Here is a 16,441-nt window from a genome sequence, read left to right on the forward strand (position 1 = left end):
ATGTACAATAAAGTATTATTTAACATAACATAAACCCAGCATGAGAAGTAACTGGTTCAAAACCCGTCACATTTAAACACATCTGTGATGAAAAACTTTTCAAGAGTGTGTGTTCACACAATGCATTTATGAATACCACTGCTTTTCCATATGTAAAAATGAGCTAGACGGATGTTTTTGATCATTGCATTTGGGTCTCGCGTCACGGCTTTCGAAAAATGTGGTGCTCAAATTAAAAGAAGTTCGTCTTTAAAAAAACACTTCGTCTCTAGCCCACTGAGTGCCTTGAAACGCAGCATTATTCAGTGTGTTGAGGTAAAGAACAACAAGACGAAGCAGAAACAAGCGAGAGCATATGATATAGGCAAATGTAAAATAACACGATCACCAAAATTAAACAGCATATAAATCAAAACTCCCGAATGTTACAAAATAAAATGTTGATGGACTCCATCTGTGTTGTGATTATCGTTATGAATCTGATCCCGATGTAGATTGACAAAAAACTATATTTTCTTGTTTTAATGAAACTTGTATGCAAGTGTTGATTAAAAAAGACTGCATTAAGCTAGAATAAAAGAGTTTTTTGTTTTGTTTTGTTTAAAAGCAGAAGGTCAGTTCTTTCTTTTGATATATTGCATGTAGATATTCATGCAACAAAATATTGTGAAACTTTTGTGAAAACGATTTTAAAAATATGGTGTTAAAACCATGTCGGAGAAAGAGTTAATATAATGAAAATATGAACAAAACCATCTGTTAAAACTCCTGACTGTGATGTTGTTTTAGTTTGCACATTACATCGTTCCTGTAGTTTTTGATCAAATCGTTAGCAATATTTCAGCGAACTTATAAATATCAGTGTGAAATGCCAAGGAGAGCCGTGTGTGTGCCAGCGGTGTGGGTGTTACGGGGCAAAGCTGCTCGATGTAAATGAGTCTGAGTGTGTTTGTTTGTGCTGAGCTGCAGAATAATGTATAAAAGAGGAGGAGGAGTGATGAACAACAGGACATGTAGGAGTTCCTGATGAGAAAGACGGATGGAGAGGTTGAAAGAGGGAAGGAGGAGGAGGTGTAATTGAATGTGGAGATGTAAGCCAGGGGTCTCTAGGGCTGAGTGGGTGGATCGCCAAACGCGTGCGCACACACACACACCAAATATAGACTGCAGAAACTATAGAGACGATTAACTAAAGAGAGACAAGAAGAGGAAAGACATGAGGAGAAAAGGACAAGAACAAAGGGGGAAATGAGCGAAGGGTATGAGACGTGATATGTGACGAGAAGATGTGAGATCATGAAAAGAAGTGAAAATAGCGAAAAGAAGAGAGTGAGAGATAATAGAAGAAATTAGATAATGAGCGTTGAGAAGAGAAATGAGAAGAAAAGTGAAGAGATGAGACAAATTAAGAAGAGTTAGGCCTCGTTTACACTGCAGGTTTTGATGCCCAATTTTGATTTTTTTTTTTTTTTTGCCAATATCTGATTTTTTTTTTACCGTCCATTTACACTTTCTTTCAATTGTGACCCATATCCCATTCAGGTCACCGTGATTTTGCCAAGTAAGACATGAACCTGGATCAAGCAGGAGCAACTTTCCTCGCGCAGCAGCCTTCCTATTATAGGGAAGTTCATTTTGAAATTAATTTTTGATCTGTTTTATCTTACCTCAAGGGCATCCAAGATGTAGGTGTCTTTGTTTCCACAGTATTTTCAATTTTGACATTTTTCAGTTAAACCGTTCTTGTCTATCAGTCATACACTGGAGGCTAAGGGGGTCCACCAAAAAGCATGCAGAGAGAAGTCCAAATTAAACATGATTTAATGACTCGCAAATGTACACATTGATGGCCTAAGACATGAAACGAGCGGTTTGTGTGAGAAAACGAACAGTATTTATATCGTTTTACCTCTTGTAATCATAGCCATTACAAAATGATTTGACGGCACGGGCGCTTCGGTCTGCGCATGCGTCGGAAATGATCGCTTGCGCGCCGACGTCACTCTTTGTTTATACAGAGATTTGGGAAGTTTTACCTTTCACTAAACATATTTAGATATACGGGAAACCGCAATGGAAGACGATCTAAATATGTTTAGTAAAAGGTAAAACTTCCGAAATCTCCGTGTAAATATTGAGTGAAGTCACACGCAAGCGATCACTTCCTGCGTAACATTGAACTGATTCAGTTCGGTTCAGTTGGACATTACACAACTGATTCAGATCACTTGGACGTGGCTGTGATTACATGAGGTAAAAACGATATAAATACTGTTCGTTTTCTCACACAAACCGCTCGTTTCGTGTCTTAGGCCATCAATGTGTACTTACATTTACGAGTCATTAAATCATGTTTAATTTGGGCTTCTCTGTGCTGCTCTTTGGTGGACCCCCTTAGCCTCTAGTGTATGACTGATAGACAACAACGGTTTGACTGAAAAATGTCAAAATTGAAAATACTGTGGAAACAAAGACTAAAACATATCAAAAATTAATTTCAAAGTGAACTATCCCTTTAATATCTCTATAACCCTCATCAGAGAGATCATACAGAACTGACAGAGTCAACTTTTCTAATCTCTCCGCCATTTTTGTTCTACTCGCTTCTGACGCTTTTCACTGTGTAGTACGACGTGCGTTGGGGGCGTATTGCGTATTACGGAGCTGACTTTAACTGCCGGTGTGAAAGGAGTGACTGATTGGTCGCGTCACTGTGTGAAAAATAAATAGCCTACTTCGGCCGAGCCTTAATGATGTCAGGTTGCCCTTGAAGCAAATCATCTACACAATTATTTAGTTTTCCTATTTAATGACCGACAAAATTTAGTTGTAATAATAATTCTGGCATACGGCTTATTAGCGTTAGGCTAGCCAGAAGGTCTGATTTAGCCTGTGCACTGTTACAACAATAACACATTATTTTTATCACAATGACATTTAAGTTCATGATTTTTAGTGGCAGACTAAAGACTAATGAAAGACTGTTGATCTTTGAATTAACACAGTCTCATCCCGAGACGTCACATAACTGACGTCTTGGGACGTCTTTTGACCATACGTCAACATCCGCCTTTTGAAGGCCAATTTATACTTCTGTGTCGAGGGTTCGCCATAGTGTACGTGCGTAGGTGAGCATTTTTACTTCTGCGTTCAGGTCTTGGTTGCTCTGCAGTACTGCTCCGAAACGCTAGTTGGCGGTGGAGGGTTTTAGTGTTCCACTGTTTAGATTCCTCGAGTTGCGGCTAGGTTACTACAAGCCTGAAAGAGAGCGGATCATGTTGGAGTTGGAGCTTATTGAGGTGGAAAAACTGTTAATTTTAGTGAAATTACTAAAACTGAAAGGCAGAAATGAGAGAAGACGTCGGAGGAGATGGTACGTGTGGAAATGCGTGAGAAGGTACGTGCGGAAATGTGTAGGAGGAAATGCGATGCTACCAAGCCGAGCAATCACCGATCTTGCGGTCCGCGTTGTCGCGACGTGTAATTACATTTTTGAGGAGGTGCGCGTCAAGGCCAATTTATACTTCTGCGTCGAGGGTACGCCGTAGTGTACGGCGTTGGCTTCGCACGTAGGCGATGCCGTTGTGAGCATTTATACTTCTGCGTTCAGGTCTTGGTTGCTCTGCAGTACTGCTCCGAAACGCTAGGAGGCGGCGGAGGGTTTTAATGTTCCACTGTGTTTAGATTCCTCGCGGCTAGGTTACTACAAGCAATAGCGATTGAAAGAGAGTGGATCATGTTAGTTGGAGCTTATTGGGGTGGAAAAACAGTTCATTTTAGTGAAATTACTAAAACTGAAAGGCAGAAATGAGAGAAGACGTCGGAGGAGATGGTACGTGTGGAAATGCGTGAGGTACGTGCGGAAATGCGTAGGAGGAAATGCAATGCTACCAAGCCGACCAATCACCGATCTTGCGGTCCGCGTCGTCGCGACGTGTAGTTACATTTTTGAAGAGGTGCCCGTCAGGCAACGCGGAAGGGTACGCGGTATGGGACGCGTCTGTGCGTATGCTACGCCGTACCTACTGCGCGCACCCTACGCAGAAGTATAAATTGGCCTTTAAACGTCGGTTAGATGACAATCCTGGGCCGTCATACAACTGACGCTTTACCTTTAACGTCAGTTAGGTGACGGGGTAAGGTTAGGATCCGATAACGTCATCTAACCGACGTTTAAGGGTACCCTAAAAAGGCGGATGTTGACGTATGGTCAAAAGACGTCAGTTATATGACGTCTTCCCAGATAGCAAACTGACATTGAATCAACGTGGAAACATGACATCGAAACAACGTTGATCCGACATTGTTTTGCTCATCGAATTAACGTTGAACCAACGTCAGACGCGTCATTCTTTCAAAACTAACGGAAAACCAACTTGAAATCAACGCGTTGTTTCAACGTTATGAAAGCAAACCAATTTTCGATTTTCATTTAGCTTTGAAGAATGCCGCGTCTGACGTTGGTTCAACGTTAATTCGATGAGCAAAATCAACGTTGTTTCAATCTCATGAGAGACGTCGTTTCCACGTTGATTCAATGTCAGTTTGCTGTCTGGGTTGGGATGAGACTGCGCTGTTTGAATAGAAATATATGTTTGGTTCAGGAACCAAAACCTGACATATTGAACCAACCCCACCGAATTTCAGCCAATCTCACCTGGTCACCCTACAGACCCTCCGCTGGAGGAAATCAGGACAGAAGTGGATGAAAGTGGACAGAAGAGACGGATTAAAACACCAGGATTAAATGGGAATGTGTCTCTCGTCTACTTGTGATCCGATCGACCAAAACGCATCTTAATAGCAGGAGTAAACAGGGATTTAGAGACGTGTGTGAGACGGAAAGGTCGGACAGAGGCAAAGTGGGAAGGGTGGAAGGAAGCGCTGATGGAGGAGGGGGGCGATGTCTAAATGTGGATGTGACAGGACACCCGAGACAGATTCCTGAGGAGCAAAGAGACACAACAGGAGATTCAACTCCAAAGGGATCTGATACGAAATATACAGTCAAAGCAAAACTTCAAAATGTCTCACATTATCAAAGTTTATTCACTACAGTTGAGTTATCAGATCAGTTGATACTGTATTTCACTGGTTTCGTCCGTCCTTTAGACTCTCACAGATGAATTGTTGAATCTGTCAGATGTTAAATTGAACTACACAACTAGATAATACCAGTTTAGACAAGCAATGCTTAATGTTGTTCAGTCAGTGTGTAAAAATGCCGCATTCGCAATTAAAGAAAAAACACTTCAGCAAAACAAGGTCAGCTCAAAGTGTCTGAAGCATTTTTGGTCCCAAATTTGTGTTATTTTTTACTGCTAGTCACTAAATAAAGAATTTTTGGGTATAATACGTCACACTTTACTTTAGTTTGCTATTCTCACTTATAAATGAACTATAGTGTAGGCTACTGCACACACTAGTAAATAAATATCAAAAATGACATCTGGTGTCTGAATAATCTTTGGTTTGACTGTATGTGCACAAACGGCCATATTGACCAAAAACAGTTGCTTAAAAATGAAACGAAAGCGCTAATAATTAGCCAATAATGCAACCCTGAGCCTTTAAATACCAGCGCTGGGATGAGCACAGCTGCCACTTCCACTCCGTTAAGTACATTCATTTCCCAGCGTCCACCTGTCAGCGACATGAGTGTGTGTTTGAGTGGGCCCTGTGGGGGTGGATCTTTAAACGTGAGGTAATGCGCTTTCAGCATGAGGGGATATGTCTGCCTTCTTCAAACCCTATGGGACGGCTGGGGAAGCCCTTTAATAGGTGACCTTTAAAACCGAATTATGGCTGACCTCTCATCTCAGAGCTGGACTGCTATTTTAGTTGGGTTGTGTTTAAAGAAAAACTATCGCATCAACACGTCAAATCTCAAACTCACACTGAGAGTGAATGGCAGTCAATGTCTAGATTTTAAAATGAGTACATTTTTGATAGTTATCAAATTTGAACGCATACGATATATGTAAGAAATAAGGTACGAGAGGCTGTGGAGAAGTAGCGGCTGAAGGACGTTGACGAGAAGCGGAGTAACCCCTTCAGCCGCTACTTATTCACGATACAGCACTTGCCTTGAGTACCTTAATGCTTTTATAAAACAGTTACCACACAATAAAAATATTAAAGTAAAAAAATATGTATTAGTGCAACTTTCATAAAGTAAAATCACTAAAAGCCTTCCTTCTGCTGAAGACTGTGAACAGCAACAACCCAATGTGTAACATGCATGAAAGCTCAAATATTTGCGCAGCACTGTAAAAAAAAAACAAATATTTTCATGATTTGTATTCACATTTTTTCTTTTGTCAAATCAACTTAGATAATTTATGTAGTTCAGATAACAAAATATTTTGAGCTTCTGATGATTTAATCAAAATCCTTCATTGTATTAACTAATTTTTTACATTTCAATTAACTTTTTTACATTTAACCAGCAATATTTTTTTTACATTGAACCGTTGGGTGAAGCGGTCATAGACGTGTTTCATCATGAATAAAGCTCAGCTATTGACCAATCAGAATCAAGGATTGGAACTAACCGTTTTATAAACAATCATAAATCATGATCAGAATGTAAAGGTTAATGAAAAGTCTAACAGTAATTATCAAAAAAAAAAAAGTTAGGAAAAAGCTAAACAGTGTTTTTCTTAAAAACTGGCTAAAGTTTGATTTGAATCTGGACCAATCAAAATCAAGTATTTCAGTAATCTGCCCCTTAACTCATTACTTTGATACGACAAGCTCAGTTGTTCACCTGTTCATCAAACTGCTTTATAATGCGCTCATGTGCCAAATTGTGGTCAGTGTGAATACAGAACAACATTCACAAAGTCTCTATGAATGTAGTCGTGGATATGTCAAGTCACACACACACTGCCTTTTATTTTGCAAGCATCACTTTCATCATTCTATGAACATTTTTAAATAAATAAAAGACAAGGTTTTAACTAATAGAGAGAGGGAGAAAGAGAGAGGGGTACACACACACACACACACACACAAACATACACAGGTATGCTGAACTAATGCCTCAAGTGTGAAGGAATTATCACCTTACTAAAGCATGAACACCGACCTGGAAAAGCTCCTGGTAATTGTGGGTAAATAAAGAATCACGCGCTGTATTAATAGCTAACGGCTGCCGGCCATTCTCTCTCGGCGGAGGAGGTGATTGTTCGAGGAGGGAAAACAATGACGAGATCGCGGATCACGCCGCATGAAGGAGACGGAGCAACGGTTCCCTCACTCACCTGACCTGCTAACCTTTCACACACACACACACACACACACACACACACACACACACACACACACACACACACACCGATTTATGCCTTTTATTTTGCATCATTACCTGAGAGATTCAATAAAAGACCATCAAAAGTTCGTCAAATGACTAAAGGTTTTAACTAATGCTGATATGCAAAAACAAACAAAAACAAAACTAATATGCTAACATAAAAATGTAAACTCTGTTTCTTACACTTTAAACACAATCATCCGCTTAGCAGACTTCACCTTAAATCCCATTCTACAGAATTCAGCTGCTTTTTCTCGATATTTTGCACAGATTTCAAACTTTGAGTTTTCCATTAGCATTGCTAAGCTAACTGTGCAATGCACAGGCCTAGCCTATATTGGAGCAAACAAATTGGCTATTGGATGACTTTTTAATCACACCAGGTATTTTTATGTTCCCTTTTATTTGTATTGACACATTAGGATTTAATAAAATATACGTTTTATTTGCCATATTTAGTTAAGCTTGAAGGAACAGCCGTTCATATAGAACGCGTTTTTGCATCTTTAAATGTGATGAGCAAGATAGTGGAATTTGGTGGAAAACGAGGTCTAAAGATGCGTTTTTTTAAAAGTTGAACTTCTTTTAACTTGAGCGGTGTCATGTGTACGACACTGAGCAAAAATTAGCCCCATTCACAAGAATGATAACTAAAAAGATAAAAGGATAACTAAGCACACACTGCAGTTTTGTCATCCGCTTTAAATGATGCTCCACTAATGTTTCAACAGCCAGATTAAAGTTAAATATGTCTGTTTCCACACATGTATTCAGGATCACTACATGTTTATGTAGTTTACAAAGAAACCAAAGTCAAAAAACTGAGTGTCCCTGATGTCTTATCAGTGTGGGCTTGGGCTGAATTATGTTAATAGGAATGGAAAATGTGAAATCATCTGAAAGGAATGACATGGCAGCAACCCTCAGCCACCCAACACATACACACACTCACAACATCTCACGTTTCCACATGTATGGACTGTGGCAGAACTCATTAATTGGTTCACAGAAGTGTGACTGATGACTGCTGTGGATGCGAAGTGAGAAAAGACTGTGTGTGTGTGTGTGTGTGTGTGTGTAAAAGAGTTTCCTTAAATTAAGTCCTAAATTCATGACTGAATCTTTCGCACATACCGCAAGTTACTATGGCGACCTGATCTGATCTCCAGCATCCGACTGCGTTTCGCTGTTTGTTAGAGTGAGATTACATCAGAGAATCTCATCCACAGGTGAAGCTCAGAAACAAACATCACTGAGCATCTATCTATCTATCTATCTATCTATCTATCTATCTATCTATCTATCTATCTATCTATCTATCTATCTATCTATCTATCTATCTATCTATCTATCTGTCTGTCTGTCTGTCTGTCTGTCTGTCTGTCTGTCTGTCTGTCTGTCTGTCTATCTATCTATTTATCTACATATCTATCTGTCTGTCTGTCTGTCTATCTATCTATCTATCTATCTGTCTGTCTATCTATCTATCTATCTATCTATCTATCTATCTATCTATCTATCTATCTATCTATCTATCTATCTATCTATCTATCTATCTATCTATCTATCTATCTATCTATCTGTCTATCTGTCTGTCTGTCTATTTATCTGTCTGTCTATTTATCTACATATCTATCTGTCTGTCTGTCTGTCTGTCTGTCTGTCTGTCTATCTATCTATTTATCTACATATCTATCTGTCTGTCTGTCTGTCTATCTATCTATCTATCTATCTATCTATCTGTCTGTCTATCTATCTATCTATCTATCTATCTATCTATCTATCTATCTATCTATCTATCTATCTATCTGTCTATCTGTCTGTCTGTCTATTTATCTGTCTGTCTATTTATCTACATATCTATCTGTCTGTCTGTCTGTCTGTCTGTCTGTCTATCTATCTATCTATCTATCTATCTATCTATCTATCTGTCTGTCTGTCTGTCTGTCTATCTATCTATCTATTTATCTACATATCTACGTACTGTACCTTGATATATTCTGCACTTATATTGTTATCTATCAAAATAATATATCTCCTATACAGGCAACTGAAGGAGCATCACACTAAAACTGACTCTCAGTAATGAGTTGAGCAGATGGACACACACACACACACACACACACACACACACACACACAGCTCCTAGTAGACACCAGAAACCACATTACCGCTTATTCTTAAAATATCACCCATCACATCACACATACAAAAAGCACTGTAGAGGGACCATATCACGTAATGGTATAAGATGACTCTTCATTGTTCTCCAACGCTACTTTAAACACCACTATGATCCGCATGAAAGTGTCTAAAAAACATAAAGTGCCATTTATGTAAGTGAAGCAAATGTTTATACATAACTGCATATACACAAACCTAAACACACATTTACAAACACTTGCACACACACACACAAAGCCGTCGTGAGGCCTGTGTGCTCCTCTGGTAGTTTATAGTTGCTGCCCTACATGGCCACCGCTTCTGGAATAGAACTGCCATCTGATCTGACCACACAATCTCTCCCTCGCTCTCCCAAACACTTTCTCTCAGGAAGAATAATACACAAATAATAAATGACTCTAATACACAATAGGACCTGAAACTTACTGAAAAATCAAGTCAGAGTCAGAATCATTTACATTTTGACAAATGGTGAACTTGTTAAATACACCATGTTACCAAATTAAGAGCATGGGTTAAACAATTATTTGTGTGATTGTTATTTCCCAGCCATATTTAAAATATATTTAATAATTTAATAATAAAGATGAATAAAAACATAACTGTGTTTGGTAAATGAAAACTGATTAACCATATCAGAAATAACAATGATTGCATGCATTATGTTTGCCTCGTCATTGTAAATAAATCCAGATGTATGAGAGGTTGTTACATAACACAGCTCTATAAAACACTGCACAAAACCTCACAATACTGAGAATATAAGACCTTCTTAAATATGTAGGTCAGTCATCCTCTAAAAATAGAAGGCACCTTTTCTCAGAAATGGCTTAAAAAAAATAAAAAGTCAAAAAGATACACTGTAAAAAAAATATATAAACAATAAGCTATGACGACATATGTTTTAACATTGATGTAACTCATCAAAATAAGTTAAGCAATTTTCAACTTTTTAAATAAGTTACATAAATCAGTTGAAATTACTTAAATTTTTAAGTACAATCAATTTGGATGTTTAAGGCAGCAATTTATGTATAATATATTAGGTAAAAGTTAAATATCATGTTATAAATAATAATATTAGTATAGTAGCCTAAGCCGTGGTGATATATGATTTTTTTTATGCAAATGTGACCATAGTCTAAATCTGATACGAAACTCAAAATGTGCCAATGAATTTGAGCATGGAGAACGACTGCCATGTCCTTATGATATCTAATCCTTGACGATGAGATCAGAAGCAACGGAAACATTGTAACTCTACTCAGCTACAGAAGTAGAAGCGGCCCTCAAAAATGACTGGCAGAAAGAAGCGCCTTCACACCACCAATAACTCACGTCAACTTAAATTTGATCAGCAGTGACTTCTCCAGTTCTCCCACATGAATACAACAGTGTGTTCTGACCAGTGTTCTTGACTAGACTTTTGTGAAGGATAGCCTATTTATAATTCACTTGGGCAATGGGGATGTTGTAGGTATTGTTTACATCTTGATGCATCAAAGATCATTTGAAGGTCATTGTATATAGCCTAGTATATATATAGTAGGCCTAAGTTGTATTTTCCACTAAATGAACACAAGGAAGAATGTGTAAATAGATTTATTTATATAACAATAAACAGTCACTGACAACGTTTATATCATTTTTCTTTTGCAGAGATTTTTTTGAGGGCTACTCAAATTGGAATGTAGTTTTAAAAACCTAGTTTTAAAAATGTAGTTTTTGCTAAAGAGATTAAACCAGAAATGCTCTGAAAATACGAGAGTCATTGCAAATTTAACCCACTAACAGTTTTCAAGAGACTTAAAAGAAATGAAAAAACAAATAATCACCACAACACTCAAATATTGCTTAGCATTTACCGACAAAACATAGCAAATATACCACATTTTCATGTTCTAAGGATAAAAAAACAGAAACACACCCAGTTCTATGAGTTGCAAAAACATCAGATAATATAGCTAAAAGACAATATTTAAAACCTTAATAAAATAAAATCCCAGTTGTAGCAAGGACATGCTAATGTGGCTAAACAACAGTGAAGTTGATAGGTTAGCCACATTAGCAATAGCTAGCTATAGCTAGCAACAACAAACTACTTAGATAGTTTTAGAACGTCTTAAAACTTAGATTTCATTTAAATGTTGTAAAAAAAAACATTCGACTTTTATATAACTGTATTTCCCTCTAGATGGCAGCACTAAGACCCTTCTCTCGGATTCTTTCACCGATGGATGCTAGTTAGAGCGGCCGTTAGGATACCGGGCGGTGTGATGTCAGCTATTTAAAGATTGTAAGCGCATTTAAATACAGAATTTACTAGTCATCAGCAGAACGACGCTTGAAACAATTTGTCTATTTTCTGCTGCCTTTTGACAGATATCAGATGAAACAGCATGTTGACAATCGCTGTATTACTGGGGCTTCTGATATGTGCGCTAGAACAGGTGCAGAACCCCCACCCCCACGCGACCCCCATATTCGTTTCATTGCAAAATGATGCACTTTCTATATTTACGCTGTGATATCAGCTCCTTATGCTGATCCGTATGCCTGAGGATGTTTTAAAGACCCTCGTGGACTCAAGACTGAAACCCATCAAATAGGCTCTGAAGCTTTTTTTCACATATCATCAAGTTTAAAGCTTATATCTTTTTTATAACCTTACTGTAATCTTTTTTAAAACATTTAAATATTGGCTATTTCTATAAAGACTAAAAACATTCACATAATCCAGGGGGCGCTAGTGGGCATGTTATTTTCTCCAAGAGAAATATCTTGACTGAATGCAAAAAGTGACTCTTAAAGGGGTAGTTCACCCAAAAATGAAAATTGTGACATCATGGACAATGTCATTCCAAGCCGACTTTCGTTCATCTTCGGACACAAATTTATCTTTTTTGATGAAATTAAAAAAAAAAAAACAGAGAGATTTCAGTCACACCATTGACAGCTACACAACTACCACTACTGATGCTTCAAAAAGTTCATAAAGAGATCGTAAAACTAATCCATATGAATTAAATGGTTTATTCTAAACTTTCTGGAGAGACTTTATCGTTTATTGTGATGAACAAAATTTTTAAGGCTTTTTGAGGTGTTAAAGTTTCAGTTTTGTAACTGTCAATGGATAGACAGAGCTCTCAGGTTCAGCTAAAAGGTCTTCATTTGTGTACCAAAGACAGGAAAGTTTTGATTGGAACGACATGAGGGTGAGTCAATGACAGAATTACATTTCTTGTTGAACTACCCCTTTAAAATACCTTTTTTAGTCAAGGGACAGAAAACAAGTATTGACACATGTAGCTCGTCATCATTGATTAGCCTACTTCAGGTCTGAGGTGATCGCTATGCTACACCACCGCGGGCACCTTGAAAATGTGGGCTATTAAAATAGTGACAACTGACATGGTGCCGTTTTTGAGAGCTGTTGAATACAGAGGGAGCAACTGCACAGGCAAGGGAGCTTAGAAAAGACGGCCTTAAGAATGGAGGGAGCGGAGGAGGAATACGGGAGATGGGGCGGCAAGGTTCAGGAGTATTTTTAGGGCATGTTTATTCACAGACTGAAATGAACCCTCCTTGCACTTCTCTTGCTCGCACACCATCTGTTGAAGTCTTTCAGCTTTGTCAGGTCTACCCAACATCCCACAAGTGTTTGTGAGATATCTTTATTGAGAGTATTTTTTCTTGCAAAAACATTTCTTCAATAAAATAGTTAAGACAGTTAAGAATAATGGCCATGGCCTTACTAAAAAAATACACATCAGTAGTGACCATATATTTAAAAAATAATAATAATAATAATAATAATAATAATAATAATAATCTCCCTCTATAATAATAAGTAAAACATCTGAAAATAAGGCAACTTTAGAATTAAAAGTGTCTATTTCGGTCTTAACAAACGTATCCGTGCTTGACACCACAAATCTGTGCTTTGCAGAGATCAATCAGTGGTTCTTGGCTTACGTCACCTCAGACAGTAGGCTTGTTTGAGATGAGCAAATTCTGCGCAGAATCGATCACCGGTGATCAGCGCGAGATGCATGCCGGTTAGAAATGTGTCCGAGAACGGTCCGCCTGGCTCTGATGTCATGCCGACGTATGTCAAAAAACTCTCGCGAGCGCAAGGCGGAAGGGTCGGATTCTGCAGTCGCGCGCAGTTGCTCTCCACCGACTGCGCTGATCAAAAGCATGATGGGAAACGACTTGCTGACGACACAGCTTAATGCTCATTGGTTTAAACAACAGTGATGAAGGTAAATTCCATATTCATTAAGCTAAATTCTCCAAATCAAGGCCATGTTTTATTTATTTATTGTTTTCAAATTGAAACTGATCTATATTGTGAATCTCTTAAACGGGTTAAAAATAAGAAAGCTATAGTCAGTAACTCAAATATACTAGGCCTACTCTAAAATGTTCAAGTGAAAAATAGCTCTCATTTTATAGATGATGAAGTTTGTAAGTCTGTCTATTTAAGCTAAGCTTATTTTGATTGATTTATTTATTTTATTATTAATTTTATTCTGATGTTTATGTATTTGTCGCTGTATAATAGGCCTATTTGTTTCACGAATTGTGGTGCTTGTAGGTTAGGCTATGTTTGTAACTTGCATTCTAATAAAAAAGTAAAATAAATAAAAATAAAAGAACACCAGATGAATTGTTCTCTTTTAAAATGTTTGATTTTAAAACTGATATCATGTTTTATGTGTATACATAGGCTATGGGTGAATAAACTATCTGACAGTGCCATGTGGGTTATATTTCATTTTTGTTAAAACAATAGGCTATATAAAAACACGTCTGTATTAAAGAAAAAAAAAGATTGATAAACCATAGGCTATTTGGAATGTAATTAAATAACAAGTAGTTTGGGTTTTATTTACATTTTATTTATTTTTATATAAAAGCAACAGAACTCACATCCAGTTTATTAGCAACACGTGCACGAGCGTGAATCCCGTTAATCCCGCGATATCCGCCTTTGATCTCACAGGTGTCTGATTCACTGCGAGAACCCTAGATCTGTCCGGCTTGATTGCGCTTTTTTCACTCCTCCCCTCACTGCAGCCGCCTACTCTCGACTACATTGCAGGCGAGGCGAGGCGCATCTCAAACAAGCCTAGTGGCACGAGCTCCCCTGACGGTTATTAAACGTCACCTGTCGTTTCTGTCAGTAAGAGGATCTTCAAAAAACATAATCTCCCTAAGTTAACTTCTCTACCATCATACAGGACGGGGTCATACTAAAGAGCGACGATTAATCGGTTGAAGGTACAGGTATGTTAAAAAATATGTTTCCACAGAATGCGTTAAAGTTTCGCGCGCTTTTCTGTGAGGTGATTTTACACCATTTAAAAAAAGTAAACGAATGATGTTCGTCCATGTTCGTTATTACGATTATGAACACGGGTTTATATCATATACTACATGAAAACCGAATAAAATTAGCTCCAAACTGAATGAGGAGGGCGGGGATGTGGCCAACACGGAGAAAAACCGCAAATGAAACCAACAGCTGTATCATGTAAACTCGCTTGTCAGATCGAATCGACGTTAAATGTTCTTAAATCGTATGTAATCGTAGTGTTGTACAATAAGTTTAGTAGGCTACCAACCAGTCACTACAGCTATTCTTACAATGGCAAAATACATTAATAAAAACAAACAGGATGTCAAGGCAATTTAGTAAACTTTTCAGCATCTTCATTATCACATTAACAATTACTGTTCTGACAGCATTTTAGCAAAAGTTGGTTACCACAATTAGAAATATAATAAGGTAGGCCTAGAGCCTAATAAAGATATGATGGCTTTAATTTACACCAAAATTACTACACTTATTGCTAGTTATACAATGATACAAATACAATGTAGAATTTTGTGATTTATTAATTTTCATTATATAAAAGATAACCCATATTTTGGTGGAATCTACGGTTACCATGGTTAAGTTATACAAATGGTAAATACAAAAAAACACATCCCCCTCATTGTGACTTGATCATGTTTTAGTGATTTTCAGGACATCCCCATGAACATAGGCCTACCTTCCTCTGCTGTTTCTCCCAGGCTGGGTCCAGCAGAAGGTCCCTGTCCCAGCTGTCCTCCTGAGTCATGTACTCTTCCGTAGTCATCATGTAGGTGTTGTTATACTGCACCTGTGTCTCAATAGTAGTCGCCATCTTTTACTCTTATCCCTCTAACCCCTTATAGTAGAAGTTATGTCCCTTGAGCTTTAGGTTGTAAACTAACAATCCTGTCCGTGCGTTAGAGGAGAAACCCCCGTTCAGTGTGTACTTGTATGACCGTGGAGGAAGAGGCCAGACTCCACTCGTCTGAGGTGCCTTTGTGGAGGTGCGAGCAGAACTTCTGCTGCCCAGTGCTCCTATCCTGGTCAAAAGTAGCACACGTGACTGCACCCCAATAAATAAGAGGACTAGTCGAGTGGGTGTCGGGTTATGCTACCTAAAAGGTGTGAGAGGCGGGACATACTGTGAACTGGGACCAATTACTGGAGGCTTTTTAAGTGAAGGGCAGGGAAAGACCTCACACACGCCCTCACACTGGTGCCCTCCACTTTGCTAAGAACACCTGTTGTCCTTGGCTTTAGTCTTTATGGTTATTCAAATAACAGTTCTGGGGCCAGTTTAAATGCATCCAGCTAACTATTATGCATTGAAAAAAATGTTCAGACAGTTCCCAGGGCTGTTCAGATGTTTCTGCTGTAATAAAAACTAATGTCTGTACCTTTGCTATACATTAAGTACTACACATATTTGTGCTTCCATCTCATTCAGATCAAACAAGTCTGTAATACGTTGGAAAACCTACTTCAGAAAATAACATTAAGAGATTGTTTTGAAAGCAATCATGTACTTCCTAAACAAGAAAATTAAATAATTCTTTACAATGATGACAAGTAAATGA

At 38.1% G+C, this 16,441-nt stretch overlaps 1 protein-coding gene across 1 annotated transcript in view; it reads right to left on the bottom strand.

The window, feature by feature from the left end:
• actn3b (actinin alpha 3b) overlaps positions 1-16,324 on the bottom strand; it is a 38,121-nt gene extending 21,797 nt beyond the window's left edge. The window contains exon 1 of the mRNA XM_039659154.2: positions 15,562-16,324. Coding sequence (XP_039515088.1) covers positions 15,562-15,696 — 135 coding nt within the window. The 5' untranslated portion in view covers positions 15,697-16,324. The remainder of the gene's footprint in view (positions 1-15,561) is intronic.
• Between the last annotated feature and the right edge of the window lie 117 nt (positions 16,325-16,441).

Source organism: Pimephales promelas, chromosome 1 (assembly GCF_988280905.1).
Source record: "Pimephales promelas chromosome 1, fPimPro1.hap1.1, whole genome shotgun sequence".
Classification (NCBI taxonomy): Eukaryota; Metazoa; Chordata; class Actinopteri; order Cypriniformes; family Leuciscidae; genus Pimephales; species Pimephales promelas.